The sequence below is a fragment of the Bos indicus x Bos taurus genome, chromosome 10 (assembly GCF_003369695.1).
Source record: "Bos indicus x Bos taurus breed Angus x Brahman F1 hybrid chromosome 10, Bos_hybrid_MaternalHap_v2.0, whole genome shotgun sequence".
Classification (NCBI taxonomy): Eukaryota; Metazoa; Chordata; class Mammalia; order Artiodactyla; family Bovidae; genus Bos; species Bos indicus x Bos taurus.
Window position 1 is genome coordinate 37,361,011 of NC_040085.1, and position 16,036 is coordinate 37,377,046.

The 16,036-nt window shown below is 37.9% G+C and overlaps 1 protein-coding gene across 3 annotated transcripts in view; it reads left to right on the forward strand.

The window, feature by feature from the left end:
- The window catches only part of ATL1 (atlastin GTPase 1), an 84,446-nt gene that overhangs the window by 65,179 nt on the left and 3,231 nt on the right, over nt 1–16,036 (forward strand). For all 3 annotated transcript variants that reach the window (XM_027553712.1, XM_027553713.1, XM_027553711.1), the window contains 6 exons: nt 1,784–1,876; nt 2,942–3,080; nt 8,671–8,798; nt 9,907–9,963; nt 10,971–11,042; nt 12,116–12,547. In XM_027553712.1, coding sequence (XP_027409513.1) covers nt 1,784–1,876; nt 2,942–3,080; nt 8,671–8,798; nt 9,907–9,963; nt 10,971–11,042; nt 12,116–12,547 — 921 coding nt within the window. The remainder of the gene's footprint in view (nt 1–1,783; nt 1,877–2,941; nt 3,081–8,670; nt 8,799–9,906; nt 9,964–10,970; nt 11,043–12,115; nt 12,548–16,036) is intronic.

Genomic DNA, 16,036 nt, shown 5'->3' on the forward strand with positions numbered 1-16,036 from the left:
TCAGGTTATGGAAATCTCTCCAGGTCAGATTTGTAGGTTCTTCAACAGATAAACTGTAAAGGGAAAGAAAATGGAAAAGCTTAAAAGAGAGTTAAAAGCAATATCAATTTTAATGGGCAAGACTAAAAGGCTCAATTAGAAGCCCAGAGATGTTAACGCTTAGACTTTTAAAGATAGCTAATTTCATTAAAATATTCGATTTTTTCCCTCAAGTTCCTGCATTTTTCCAGATACTAAAATTGAAGTATAAGTTAATCTAACTTATAAAAGAATGCTTTAATGTGTCAGATTGTAAACTATGTTTTCTATACTTAATTTTGAGGCAGTGCAGCAGGAATTTTCCCAAGTTTAAATGCCAGCTCTTCCACTCTGGCCTGTGGCTTTGGGAAAATTACTTGATTAACATCAGGTTGGGGGGGTGAAGGTGATTTTTATATATCTCTTTTAAGACTAATAATAAATTGTAACCTCTCCTGGGGCAGCAGTGCATGAAATACATCATGTGTGTGATTCTGGTGTTGTGCTTGACTTACAATAGGCACTTGATAAAGGAAAGCTGCTCTTACCTTGGTTGCAGTAGGTGTGGAGGGGGGCCCAAGTATTCTGTACTTTTAAAAGCCTCTCAAATGATTCTAATGATTGTTCTAATTTGGGGAACACAGTCCCTGATAAAAATCCTTCTGGATATAAACAAATACTCAGCTTCAGGGATGTTTATCAATGCATTTCTTAGAATAGTACTTAGAAAAACTGGAAAACATCTAGGAGAACGCAAAATAAGTTAGTTCTGTCCATGTGCTAAAATACTATGTGGCCATTAAAATAAAATCAAGTAGCTAACATAGCATTTTGTTCCAGGTACTGTCCGAAATGTCTTCTGTATACTGTTTCATTTAGTAGTCCTGTGAGGCTGGCTCCCTTATTATCTCAATTTAACAGATGAAGAAATATGATATTATAAATAACAAGTTGTGAAGCTGAAATATTTCTAAACTACTAGCAATAAAAAACATTTTTACAATAAAAATTTTGGCCTTGTTAGAGGAAAGACTGAATTAGCTTTCTAACAGAAAATATTTCAAAATTGTCATGTGAAGAAGTGATCAAAAAAAAAAAAAGTGATCAAAGCATTTGCAGTCAAAAAGTAGGAGAAAAAAGTATTACAAAGCTATGTTAGTTATTTTTCTGGATTTTTACAAATGTGTTTGTGGTATTCGTGTTTTAAAATTTGTAATTTGTTATTTTTCTCATTGTAAATAAATATCAACTTTTTAGCCCATTTTTGTACCTTTTTCCCATTGAGCCCTCTCCCCTGCACAGATTGTATAACTTTCAGGCCCCACAAAACCTGGATTCCCGCCCCTCTGCCTACCAGGTATGCGTGATTAGAACCCCCAAAGAAGAGAAGGGGACAGAGGTAATAGAGGAAAAATATTTAGACGGATGGAAGGAGAAAACTTTCTTCAAATAAAACTTGAATCTTCATAAAAAGCTTCCTGAAAACTGACAGAGATGCCTCAAACTGGCTGAATGGCACTATGTAACTTTAGTCATTTTGGGGGCAGCTTTCTGTTCACATTCAATGGAAACAGGTAGGATGATCTCAGAGAGGAGTGAATGCTCAGAAACAACTTTCCTAGGTTTTATGTTTGCTTTTTAATTCCTTTATGTGGAGAAGAACACTATTCAGATGGCAATAATATCATTTAATATATTTCAGTAAAAAACAGATGGAGGCAATTTAGAGTTCCTTTATCAATCCTTTGTTCTTATTGTCTCTTAGAGTCTGATATTTCTCGTTCGAGACTGGAGCTTCCCATACGAATTTTCATATGGATCTGACGGTGGCTCCAAATTCTTGGAGAAACGCCTCAAGGTTTGTTAGCTGTCTAGATGCATGACATTTCCCCAACAGTGATCTAAAATTATTTTTGTTGAGTGACTTCTTGAATAGATACTCAATAGCCACAAACTCATTTGACCTTCATAGTATCTCTGTGAACAAACTAAGAGTGATACTTAATAAAATGTCAATTACAATTTTAAATATTATCGATAATTATGATTCAGAAAAAGAGTTCTTTTGTAGCTATCTATAAAACAATGATTTATTCCTAAAGATAAAATCTTTAATTTGAAGAGTTAAATCAGTTGGAGATTGACAGTACCAATATCTGGATTCATGTTTTAGTAGAGGCTTAAAGTCAATTTAAGAAAATATTTAAGTTTTAAGATCCCCAAAGTCAATCTTAGGACATTTTGCTAGTAGTTCACAGAATGTGATATTAGGAGGAGGCTATTAACTGTCTGTGTCATGACAATTCAATAGTTGAACAGATATCCAAAAAAAATACCTAATGAGTAATCAGGAAAAAAATGGAGATTAAAAAAAGAACTCTTGATAATCAGGATCTCTAAGCTTACTTTTTTAGGCTATGGTTATTTTTAGGATAATTTGTACTTTTAACTGTCTAATACATAGGAAAAAAGGAGGCAGTTTAGCTTATATGTAAATACCCAACTATCCAGATGTCTTTCTAGAATTTAAATGTATACCTACCAAGTGACAAGAGGCTGTCTTTGAGTACCTCCTGAAAAGAAGGTAGGAATATCTTATGATCTATTCATGTCTTTGTGAATACTTTGAATTAAAATTTGAATTTGTAGGAACTAGCTGGAGTAAAATCCCACTAATTTGTACTAAAAAATTGGAAGGCTCTTCTGAGTAAGAGTAGACATTTGTTAATTATAGTAATAATGCCATATGTATACTATACTTAAATGTGGCTATGTAGCAATTGACCCAAAACTTTTAGTATCAGCCCTGGTCATGTCATTTTTTATCATTGTGACCAGACATAGAAAATATAAATGCCACAGAACTCTTTTGGAGTTCAGTTTGCGTTGAAAGTCATTTAAACTTCAGAATGATTTACTACAGGTCTCAGGGAACCAGCATGAAGAACTACAGAATGTTCGAAAACACATCCATTCCTGTTTCACCAAAATTTCCTGTTTTCTGCTACCTCATCCTGGCCTAAAAGTAGCTACCAATCCAAACTTTGATGGAAAACTGAAAGGTTTGTCTGTCTTTTAGTGAATGTGTTTATGTCACTAAGTCTGATTTTATCCACTGGGCTTATAGCTGCTAGTTTAGTTTGTTCACTGATCTAGGTGTGCTGATTAGAAATTGTCAGGGGGATTGAGAATCCCCAGCTCATGCTAGAGCACCTCCTTGATCTGTGGGGTTCTATGGGTACCAAATATGTACACAGAGAAAATAGACTAAATCCTGCACTCACCTGGGAGCAGTAACCCTCACCCTTTCTCAGAGGTTCCTGCTCACCTCTGCATTGAGAAATGCTCCTTAATATCTTCCTTTTACATTTTCCTTATTTATATTAAAAGGGAAAATAGAAGTCTATATTATTGGAATGTTTGTATTGTTATATAATTAGAGATAGAAAAAATATTGCATAATACTGAAGTGAAGCTCTTTCAAACTGCTGCTGAAAAATTTAATTATAAATCATTAAAAACTTCACTAATAATGAAAGCATCTTCTGGATGAGGACTAGTTTCTTAAAAAACCAAAAGCCCCAGAGTGTTTTTCAAAGTAATAGTATGTAATCATCTCTTAAACAGAGAGATATGACTAATGTTTTAAGATTCCAAAGCAATTCAAATCGTCTAAAAAAAGAGGGAAGGGGAGCAGCAGGAGGTGGAGGCAGGAGTCTGCAGAAGCAGAAGCTAATCCTTCCTAATAATCATTAGGTCTTTAGATATTTGCTTTGCAGTTAATCCAAGGTAGTACTGATCTCACATGGCCTCAGCCTGCAATGGTTTAGAGTGGGGCTTGGGTTCCCAGCCAGAGGTTGGGCTGGATTGCAGTGGTGAAAGCACCAAATCCTATCCACTAGACCAGTGGTCAGTGACAAAGGCCCTGGGAATTCCCACAAAGACAGAAAGTAGTGAAACGAGGAAAGTATTTATCAAGAAGGGAAAAAAAATACAGTATGTGTGGATGGACACACAAGCAGACTCAGAGGGAGAGTCCCTGAGTTGTACCCTCATGGCAATTTGAATTACTTTTATGGAGCGTTTCTTCCAAGTTTCCTTTGGCCAGTCATTTTGATTTGCCTAGTTCACAGTCCATCTTTCGGAGAAGGCAATGGCACCCCACTCCTGTACTCTTGCCTGGAAAATCCCACGGACAGAGGAGCCTGGTAGGCTGCAGTCCATGGGGTTGCGAACAGTCAGACACGACTGAGTGACTTCCCTTTCACTTTTCACTTTCATGCATTGGAGAAGGAAATGGCAACTCACTCCAGTGTTCTTGCCTGGAGAATCCCAGGGACTGGGGAGCCTGGTGGGCTGCGGTCTATGGGGTCGCACAGAGTCGGACACGACTGAATCGACTTAGCAGCAGCAGCAGCAGCAGTCCATCTTTGGTGTACCTCAGGATCCTTCCATATGTGCACACGCATCTCTTAGCCAAGATGGATCCTACTGCAGAGGCATCTGGGTAAAGCATCCCTTGACATTGCTCCTCCTTTCGCCTGCAATTAGCCTTTTCTGCACATGTATGTTCAGGGAGGTCTCCTGACTTCACAAACAAGAAATACCTGGTCTGGGAAAGGCCCATCCTCTTCCCTTAATTGTCCTGCTATTCCTGACTTGGAGTTTCCATCAGTAGGGAATGAATCTCCATTTGCTTTATCCTGGGGGAGGCCTATTTACCTCCTGCTGCTGCTGCTGCTAAGTCGCTTCAGTCGTGTCCGACTCTGTGCGACCCCATAGACAGCAGCCCACCAGGCTCCCCGGTTCCTGGGATTCTCCAGGCAAGAGTACTGGACTGGGGTGCCATCGCCTTCTCCAATCCACCTCCTACCTCAGTACAAAGACATTTCTGACTTTTTTATTTGTAAGCCTAGCATTGAGTACACCACTAAATTCAAACATGTCCTTAATTTACTTTGGCCTTTCTGCATTGTGTCAGGGGTAATGAGACAGTGGCATAACAAGCCTTGCAGCACAGTTGTTCTCAAAGGACTTTAAAATTACTTTTAAAAATGACAGCTGAACAACTTGTGTTCAGTTTTGTGGAACTGGCAAATTCAAAAAGCAAACCAGTTTTTTTTCCTCATGTATCCATAGTGTTTTCTCTCAGATACCTTTTATTTTACCATTGTAGTTAATACAAATTTATCAATTATCAGCAATTGTTTTTATACATGTTTTAAATTGTCTTTTCGTTATACAACAGAAAGACAACTGTAGGCAGGCACATATTAATGCATGGATTTCAAGATTGTATAATTTCACTGTCACTTATGAATTCCAACCCACCAGTGAGCACACAGACCTCTTAATACTGTGCAGTGACCTAATGGCTTCAATGTGTTTTGAATAAATTACATAAAGAGAGGGCTCCCACAAGGCCTTTCTTTCTTCTCTGGGGTTGGAGAGCCATAAGCAGGCAGAGCAGGAGCAGGCCTTCAACAACAGTCCTTTATTGGGACAAAAAAGTACCCTGCCTTGTTCTTTTCCTGTAGTACACAGCTATAGTTCTTAAATTAACAGATATATTTTGCAATGAAAGAATTCAGGGAAAGAGTTTAAGATAAATCATGCAGATATAAATCACAGTCTTAAATAGATTTGTTCCTCATCAAATTTTACTCATAATCTAAACATATATTGACTCACAATTGGTTTACAGTTACCCATGAGTTGCAAGTTTACCAAAGTGGCTAGCCTGAGGGAAAGAGAAATAAAAGGCAGCTTCAGTTAACTGTCAAAAGTTCCATTTTAATGAGGCTACTGCTAAATCCCTCTGTGCGCCAAAATGCTCTAGTGTGCCTCAGTGTTTCCTTGGGCAGTTTTGAGTCTGCTGTCTACATCAGTTTTTCATCCCATCCTGAATCTTATAATATGGGGTTATTTCTATCCAGAATGTCTTGTCTTCTGGCCAAGCTGTTCTCCAGAGGGCTGTCATCTGAGTGGTTGCCTCCAGGGGAAAAAACATCTTGAATAAACAATTGTGCAGAAATTATTTGATGATAGTTTCTCACATACTCTTTCGATACACTTACAGAAATAATTTCTAACTCATTTATCAATAGTAGTAATTGTTATAATTATCTTTTGTTCATGGTCCCTCACATTATCAAAATTGTTATCCTATCTTACTATTTCCAGTGTTATTTAAAACTTATGCTACTATGATTATATTTAATTGCTATTAGTTGAATCACTTCCCATTTAGGAAATCAAAAGGACCGAAAGCACTGAATCACATTCATTCATGATGCATTTGACCCGTTCTTATCAAGTGCCTACTGAATATGTCCCCTCATATAGCAGATCCAATCTTGTAATTAACAAGGAGTTAACCTTTTTCTGAGGTGGTTCTGTGTTATAATACCACCTGTAGAATGACCAGGTAACCACATCATAAATTGGGGAGCTGCTTCCTTAACAGCTCCAGTTAAGACTTCAGAAAGCATAGCCAAATCCCAGTGCAAGGTTATTATTTTTAAAGATGTATTTCTCATGACTTGTCAGAGTCAAATGATCCTGAAAAAATATCTTCCTTGGTTAGTTTCCACAGCAGCCCTACACCGTAGGTGCATCTGCCATGTGGAATTCTTATAAAGCATGTATCGTGTCCTCAATTGTTACAGATAACTTCTTTGACCTAGATCCTGAATTCCTAGCAAGGTTTTACTCTTGTGACAAAAATTCTTGAAGAAATGATGAAAACATAAATCATTATGAATAATCATCCACCCACACATATTATTGAACACTTGCAGTGAGCCAAGGCTGATGAGCACACCTCCACAAATTGATCTGAACTGGTCTGCAGATGTTCTGGGTCATGTATTTACTTTTCTTCCACTAATATTGTTAGCAAGAGCTCCCACTGGAGTGGGTCGCCATTTCCTTCTCCAAATACAGAGCACAGTTATCAGTAAAAACTGGTACAATGCAAACAAAAAAATAAATTTGAATAAACTCCTGTCCAAGTCCTCATAAAATATGGACACAAATTTCAAAGCTGTACAAAACATGAAGGAAAATATGTTGGAAGAATTTCCAACATCATGCTTATACATGTCATAAAACAGTAAGCAAAAGAAAAGAACCATAAATTCTTATGTAAACTGATATTTCAGTAACAAGCAGGGAACATGCAAAATACAATCATAAGGTTTGAGTCTTTATCCTTAAGACCTTAGAAATCACCAATCCCAAAGCCTGAAAACTCAGTGACTCTGCTGAAATTCAGGTTTTTAAAAATCATGGTATCTTTGCTTAGATACCAAGTCTCTGGATATACCAAGTCTCTGCTTTTTACATATGATTTAAAAAATTATTGCTGTGTTCAAGAGTCCTCTGAATATCTGTTTTCTGTGTTACTTTGCTAAATTTGTAATGCTAAGCTTGAACCTAATACTATAAAATGGGTTATGTGTTACCAGTTCAGTTCAGTCGCTCAGTCGTGTCCGACTCTTTGCAACCCCATGAACTGCAGCACACCAGGCCTCCCTGTCCATCACCAACTGCCAGAGTCTACCCAAACCCATCTCCATTGAGTCAGTGATGCCATCCAACCATCTCATCCTCTGTTGTCCCCTTCTCCTGCCCTCAGTCTTTCCCAGCATCAGGGTCTTTTCCAATGAGTCAGTTCTTCGCATCAGGTGGCCAAAGTATTGGAGTTTCAGCTTCAGCATCAGTCCTTCCAGTGAACACCCAGGACTGATCTCCTTTAGGATGGACTGGTTGGATCTCCTTGCAGTCCAAGGGACTCTCAAGAGTCTTATCCAACACCACAGTTCAAAAGCATCAATTCTTTGGTGCTCAGCTTTCTTTATAGTCCAACTCTCACATCCATACATGACTACTGGAAAAACCATAGCCTTGACTAGATGGACCTTTGTGGCAAAGTAATGTCTCTGCTTTTTAATATGCTGTCTAGGTTGGTCATAACTTTCCTTCCAAGGAATAAGCATCTTTTAATTTCATGGCTGCAATCACCATTAGTTGTATTAAATAACTCAGAATACTTCTGACCAGCTAGCTAAAAGGCCTCCATTGCTTTTCTTACAGTTTTGTGTTGTTGAGTTTCACTACTAGAGGAAGCCCTAATTTCACTTCTTTTTGAAGTTGAGTACTAGCTAACACACCTTACACAGTTCCATACATTTTTCATAAGATTGGCACAGTAAACACAGAAAACTTTTGGATATACTTTCTGGAGGGAATACATCTTATAAGACAGTAAATATCTGCCCTTCTTCCATTTATAACTCTCTCTGTATAAAACTGTGAACAAGACTTAAAGGCATCAGAATGCATGACATGGTTATGTGAATAGGGTGTGAAACATTTATGCATCGTTTAATATCAAGAAAGCTATTTTATAGGTGAAAGACAAAATAAATATGTAATTGGAGTGGAGACGAGAAAGACTAGCAATAGGAGTTGGGCAAGGAGTATAGTTCACCCTGAGAAAAGTGGGTTTCAGGAGTAATTTAGATGATCAGAAGGTGAGTGATAGCTTTATCACTGGGGAAAAAATAGAGGTAATTACCAGATGTTTTATGGTATCCCATGAAAGCCTTTAACAATTTTAAAATAATGATGAATTTTCTTCTACTTTAGAAATAGATGATGAATTCATCAAAAACTTGAAAATCCTCATTCCTTGGCTGCTTAGTCCTGAGAGCCTTGACATTAAAGAGATCAATGGGAACAAAATCACCTGCCGAGGTCTGGTAGAGTACTTCAAGGTATCATTCTTATTTCTAGAGCACTTGTGAGTATTTACATTTGACATGTTTGGGAATGCAGTTCCTACCTAAAACGACAGAAAATTATAGAAATATGGGGGGCAAAGGTATCAGGAATATATACAAATGATTTAAAAAATTATTAGACTCCCAAGAGGAGCTTGCTTTCTGAAATTATTTTTTGAGAAAATTCCTTGAGGTAACTTTACTGTCACCTTTTATCTTGAGGGAAATTATTTCGAAACAGAAATGTATCTAGGAGTTGGAAAAGTCTTGCTTCTCTACGGGGAGGAGGTGTTTCCCAGGGTCACATAGTCTTCACTTATGACCTATACTGAATTTTACCTTCATTCTCAAGATTTTCCCTAATGGGTTATACTTTGCCTTCCTACTGGAGAAAATTCTTCTACATTTCCTGCTTTCTTCACCAAGAGCCAATTTGAAATGGAAATATTTTAAATTTGCATTTACCTGTTTACCTCAGATAGCCCCAAACACATTTTTTAAACCAATGCACATATATAGTAGATTTCAGTTATCAATCTGATTTTTGGATTGATGCTCCAAGGACTAAAATAACAAATTTTTAAATTGATGTTTTGTCATTTCAAATGTGGTTGTATACCTTCTTTGTGATTGTTTATCTTCACCACTCTCAGCAAGAAGTGACAGGTTGTCTAAAATTTGAATTCTTGCTGTGCATAAAACACCATGGAGGAGCATAGAATTTTAGTAGGAGACTCAGGGCCCTTGAACAGATCTGTTCCATAAAGCTTGAGGCAGCAGCAGGTACAGATTCCTGTGGGTAACTGAAAACGTTACTCCTAGCAGAGGGATCTGAGAAAGTTTTAAAGGAGGTGAGGTAGGTAAGCCTTTGCAAAGACTGAGATTGGCAAATGTGTGCAAAGGGCTTTTCAGGAAAAAGGAACAAGAACTAATAATAATAAGAAAGAGGGAATTAAAAGTATGAGAAAGATAATAGTTCTTGAAACTGTCAAGATCTAACTTTTTTTTGAACTGTCAAGGTGTTAGACCTCAGAATACAATTTAACATAGATATTGAATGGAATTACTTGAACATGAGTCTTTTTCTTTCCTATTTTTTTAGGCTTATATAAAGATCTATCAAGGTGAAGAATTACCACATCCCAAATCCATGTTACAGGTATTTATTCATCAGGAGTCTTGACATTCTAAAACATTCTGTCACTAAAGCTAAGTTAAAGATATGCTCCAATCTGGCTGTCAGAAATCACCATATAAAAATAATGGATGGAGTGATATATCAGATTATTTTTCTATTAACGACCTCTTGTGCAAGTGATTCATCTAATCACTTTCAGATACACATATAGCACCCTCACTTATGCTGAGATACAAGAGAGTCTTCATTCTCTTTTTACTAAATTTGTTTAGAAAAGACTCACTGTGGTTTAGATTCATACATGTGACAAGAAAAGCAGGTCCATGTTTTAAACAAGTGGCCTCTACAAATAAACATTCAAGAAAGGGAAAACTTGCTTTTCCCATACTTTTTTTTTAAATTTCTGAATCTTAATGCCTCCTTTATGTTATCATTGATACACTGTTCTATCAGTAGTAATCTTTAAAGTTGACATAGTTTTATGTATGAGTACATGTGTGCAGTCGTTTCAGTCGTGTCCAACTCTGACCCTGTGGACTACAGCCTGCTGGGCTCCTCTGTCCATGAGATTCTCCAGGCAAGTGGGTTGCTATGCCCTCCTCAAGGGGGTCTCCTGACCCAGGGATCAAACCTGTGTTTCTTATGTCTACCTGCACTAGCAGGCAGGTTCTTTACCACTAGTGCTGCCTGGGAAGCCCATTAGTATATATAAAATGTATATATTATTTCCCATGTGTCTGGATTTATAGATTCTCCCACATACACACACATTTGGTGAAAGGCTTAAAAATATTTTTTAGATGAATAATCTTCCAAATGAAAATTCATTTTTGAACTATGGTTTATTGAGTAAGCTATAGTTTATACATTTTGAAATTTTAATTTTACTAATGTAGAAGATACACAAGTATTTCAGCACTTTTTAAATTATCTGATGACCTTGAGTTTTTGCATATTTCTTGCATGTTGTGTGTATATATGTGGAAGTCTAATAACATTTTACATCATACTTTGTACTTTGTCCAAAGGCCACAGCAGAAGCTAATAATTTAGCAGCCGTGGCAACTGCCAAGGATACATACAATAAAAAAATGGAAGAGGTAAGAATATTTTAAATCACGTTTTAAGTAAAATCAGTATTTCTCCCATGAACTCATTCTTCTTCCACGTTACACTGTATACACATGCAGAAGTGGCTCTGACTTACACTTTCTCAGCCTATGTGTATCACATTTCTTTTTATTGTATTCCTCAAGTATTTTAAAAACAAATCAAGAGAACATGACATATGCAAAATTTAAATGTATTTTAAATGAATTCTCTCTATAACATATTTCTTTTTAAAGGGGTGGAGGAATACAGATTTTTCCAGTATTTATAAGATCTAAAGTAGCTAAAATAACATGCTACCCTCTCCACTATACCTCCCCGTATTCCACAAGTCCAATTTCTATCTTAAGTATAAAAACTTGTTAGAAACAAATAAACCACAAGGGCCAACATTTCTAAGTACTATATTTCCTCTTTTTACTAGTAACATTCTAAATTAGGATGCATCTACTGATTATTGTGTATATCTATTAATGTGATGAGTTTTCTTTCCACTGAAAATGTTACAAAATCAAAACTGCACCCCAAATTGGTAGAGCCTTGGAATCAAGGGAAATATAGTATATGGTCTGGTGTTTATGACATAATTAAAGGGGAAATGGAGTGAGAGTCTCCTATGTATATTTAAATCTCACCCGTAGTTAACGGTATGGGTAATTGAGATTTCCCTTGTAACTTTTGAGAAAAAGTTGAAAAAGTGGTCCATGAACATTTAACATGTTTCCATTTAGTCTCTTGAAGAAAATACTGTATGGACTCCAAACAAAAATCAGTGAAACCTTTTCACCTTGAGGAAATTGGACTCAGTAATGGCTATTCCAATCTGTGTTGAAGAGAGAATAAAAATTAAGGCTTTAATATGTCACCTATAAAGTTACCAGTCCCACTTATAGTCTCCCCTGATAGAAATGGAGTGTGGAAAGATATGGGTTGACAAAATAAAATGTTGGCTCCTTCTGATTATTAATGTGTTCTAACAGATTCAGCTAGCTAAGTGCAAAATTGTGATACAGTTGCTAGTTTTACTGTGCACTGCATAAATAATACTTCCTATTTGATACAGATATGTGGCGGTGACAAACCATTTCTGGCCCCTAATGACCTGCAGACCAAACATCTGGAGCTTAAGGAAGAATCTGTGAAGCTATTTCGAGGGGTAAAGAAGATGGGTGGGGAGGAATTTAGCCGTCGTTACTTGCAACAGTTGGAGACTGAAATAGATGAACTCTACATCCAGTATATCAAGCACAATGATAGCAAAAATATCTTCCATGCAGCTCGTACCCCAGCCACACTGTTTGTTGTCATCTTTATCACATATGTGATTGCTGGTGTGACTGGATTCATTGGTTTGGACATCATAGCTAGCCTATGCAATATGATAATGGGACTGACCCTTATCACCCTGTGCACCTGGGCATACATCCGGTACTCTGGAGAATACCGAGAGCTGGGAGCTGTAATAGACCAAGTGGCTGCAGCCTTGTGGGACCAGGTATGAACACTGAATTCTCTTCAACTAAATGCAGCACCTATTTGAATGCCATCTGTGTGCCAGACACTATGTTAGATATAGTAAAATATACAGGTAAACATGACTTTAAGAATTTTATATAGAGTTTGTCTAGATGGCCAGATACAAACTATAGAAATAGTTTTCCAGTCAATGTCTCACTATTTTTCAAAAATATATGGATTAGGTAGTGTTTTTCTTATCCCTAAAGTTGAGAGAAAACAGTTGAGTTTTTATTTAGCTGATTGTGACTCAAGTATTTGTTGATTACTTCATACTTAAAACCTATCATTTGACTAGCATTGGTTTTGTTGTGCTGTGCTTAGTTGCTCAGTCGTGTGCAACTCTTTGCAACCCCACAGACTGTAGTCCACCAGGCTCCTCTGTCCATGGGGATTCTCCAGGCAAGAATACTGGAGTGGTTTGCCATGCCCTCCTCCAGGGGATCTTCCTAACCAGGGATTGAAGCCACATCTCTTTCACTGTAGGCAGATTCTTTACCATCTGAGCCACCAGGAAAGCCCAAGGATACTGGAGTGGGTAGCCTATCCCTTCTCCAGGGGATCTTTCTGACCGGGAATCAAACCAGGCTCTCCTGCATTGCAGGGGGATTCTTTACCAGCTGAGCTACCAGGAAAGCCCTTGGTTTCATTCAGTTCAGTTCAGTCGCTCAGTCATGTCCAACTCTTTGCGACCCCATGGACTTAGGCACGCTAGGCTTCCCTGTCCATCACCAACTCCCAGAGCCTACTCAAACTCATGTCCATCATGTTGGTGATGCCATCCAACCATCTCATCCACAGTCATCACCTTCTTCTCCTGCCTTCAATCTTTCCCAGAATCAAGGTCTTTTCCAGTGAGTCAGTTCTTCGAATCAGGTGGCCAAAGTATTGGAGTTTCAGCTTCAGCATCAGTCCTTCCAATGAATATTCAGGACTGATTTCTTTTAGGATGGACTGGTTGGATCTCCTTGCAGTCCAAGGGACTCTGAAGTGTCTTCTGCAACACCACAGTTCAAAAGCATCACTTCTTCGGTGCTCAGCTTTCTTTATAGTCCAACTCTCACATCCATACATGACTACTGGAAAAACCATAGGTTTGACTAGATGGACCTTTGTTGGTAATGTCTCTGCTTTTTAATATGCTCTCTAGGTTGGTCATAACTTTTCTTCCAAGGAGCAAGTGTCTTTTAATTTCATGGCTGCAATCACCATTTGCAGTGATTTTGGACCCCCTGAAAAATAAAGTCTGTCACTGTTTCCATTGCTTCCCCATTTATTTGCCATTAAGTGATGGGACCAGATGCCATGATCTTAGTTTTCTGAATGCTGAGTTTTAAGCCAAGTTTCACTGTCCTCTTTCACTTTCATCAAGAGGCACTTTCTGCCATAGGGTGGTGTCATCTGCGTATCTGAGGTTATTGATATTTCTCCCAGCAATCTTGATTCCAGCTTGTGCTTCATTCAGCCTGCCTTTTCACATGATGTACTCTGCATAGAAGTTAAATAAGCAGAGTGACAATATAACCTGATTTGGAACCAGCCTGTTGTTCCATGTCCAGTTCTAACTGTTGCTTCCTGACCTGCATACAGATTTCTTAGGAGGCAGGTCAGGTGGTCTGGTAGTCCCATCTCTCAGAATTTCCAACAGTTTGTTGTGATACACACAGTCTAAGGCTTTGGTGTAGTCAATAAAGCAAAGGTAGGTGTTTTTCTGGAACTGTTGCTTTTTCAATGATCCAGTGGATGATGGCAATTTGATCTCTGGTTCCTCTGCCTTTTCTAAATCCAGTTTGAACATCAAGAAGTTCACAGTTCATGTACTGTTGTAGCCTGGCTTGGAGAATTTTGAGCATTACTTTGCTAGCGTGTGAGATGAGTACAATTGTGCAGTAGTTTGAACATTCTTTGGCATTGCCTTTCTTTGGGATTGGAATGAAAACTGACCTTTTCCAGTCCTGTGTCCACTACTGAGTTTTCCAAATTTGCTAGCACATTGAGTGCAGCACTTTCACAGCATCATCTTTTAGGTTCAAATAGCTCAACTGGAATTCCATCACCTCCACTAGCTTTGTTCACAGTGATGCTCCCTAAGGCCCACTTGATGTCGCATTCCAGGATGTCTAGCTCTAGGTGAGTGATCACACCATTGTGGTTATCTGGGTCATGAAAATCTTTTTTGCATAGTTCTTCTGTGAATTCTTGCCACCTCTTCTTAATATCTTCTGCTTCTGTTAGGTCCATATCATTTCTGTCCTTTATTGTGCTCATCTTTGCATGAAATGTTCCCTTGGTATCTCTAATTTTCTTGAAGAGATCTTTCCCATTCTATTGTTGTCTTCTCTTTCTTTGCATTGATCACTGAGGAAGGCTTTCTTATCTCTCCTTGCTATTCTTTGGAACTCTGCATTCAAATGGGTATATCTTTCCTTTTCTCCTTTGCCTTTCACTTCTTTTCTCAGCTATTTGTAAGGCCTCGTCAGACAACCATTTTGCCTTTTTGCATTTTTTCTTGATGGTCTTGATTACTGCCTCCTGTACAATGTCACGAACCTGTCCATAGTTCTTCAGGTACTCTACCAGATCTAATCCCTTGAATCTATTTCTCACTTCCACTGTATAATAAGGGATTTGATTTAGGTCATACCTGACTGGTCTAGTGGTTTTCCCTACTTTCTTCAATTTACGTCTGAATTTGGCAATAAGGAGTTCATGATCTGAGTCACAGTCAGCTCCTGGTCTTGTTTTTGCTGACTGTATAGAGCTTCTCCCTCTTTGGCTACAAAGAATATAATCATTCTGATTTTGGTATTGACCATTTGGTGATGTCCATGTGTACAGTCTTCTCTTGTGTTGCTGGAAGAGGGTGTTTGCTATGACCAGTTCATTCTCTTGGCAAAACTCTGTTAGTCTATGACCTGCTTCGTTTTGTACTCCAAGGCCAAATTTGCCTGTAACTCTAGGAAGCTCTTGACTTCCTACTTTTTCATTCCAGTTCCTTATTATGAAGAGGATATCTTTTTTGGGTGTTAGTTCTAGAAGATCTTGTAGGCCTTCATAGAACCATTGTTAGGAGCATATATAAATGACCATCTGAAGTCGTATCACTGTCTCTTTTAGTAAAACCTTTCAACACAGTATCTGATTACTTCAGATTGTCTCTTTAAACTATTCATTTGTACCAGGCCCTAAAATGAGTCCAGGTCAACTTCTGGATCAGCTGCTTCTGGGTCAGTTGTCCTCTATGGTCCAATTAACCAACCCAGGGTCACCATGGTCTGCTGTTCAAATAACTGATTATGGACAGGGGAAACAATTATAAACACACGAGAATAAAAATCATCTCACCTTTCATTCTGGAAGTATCAATTACCACATGAAAATTTCAATAAATTTAGTGAAACTAAAGTTGAGATTCTTCATAAAATTTTGGAGTTAAGACTTGTGAATATTTATGGTCTGCAGGTAGCAA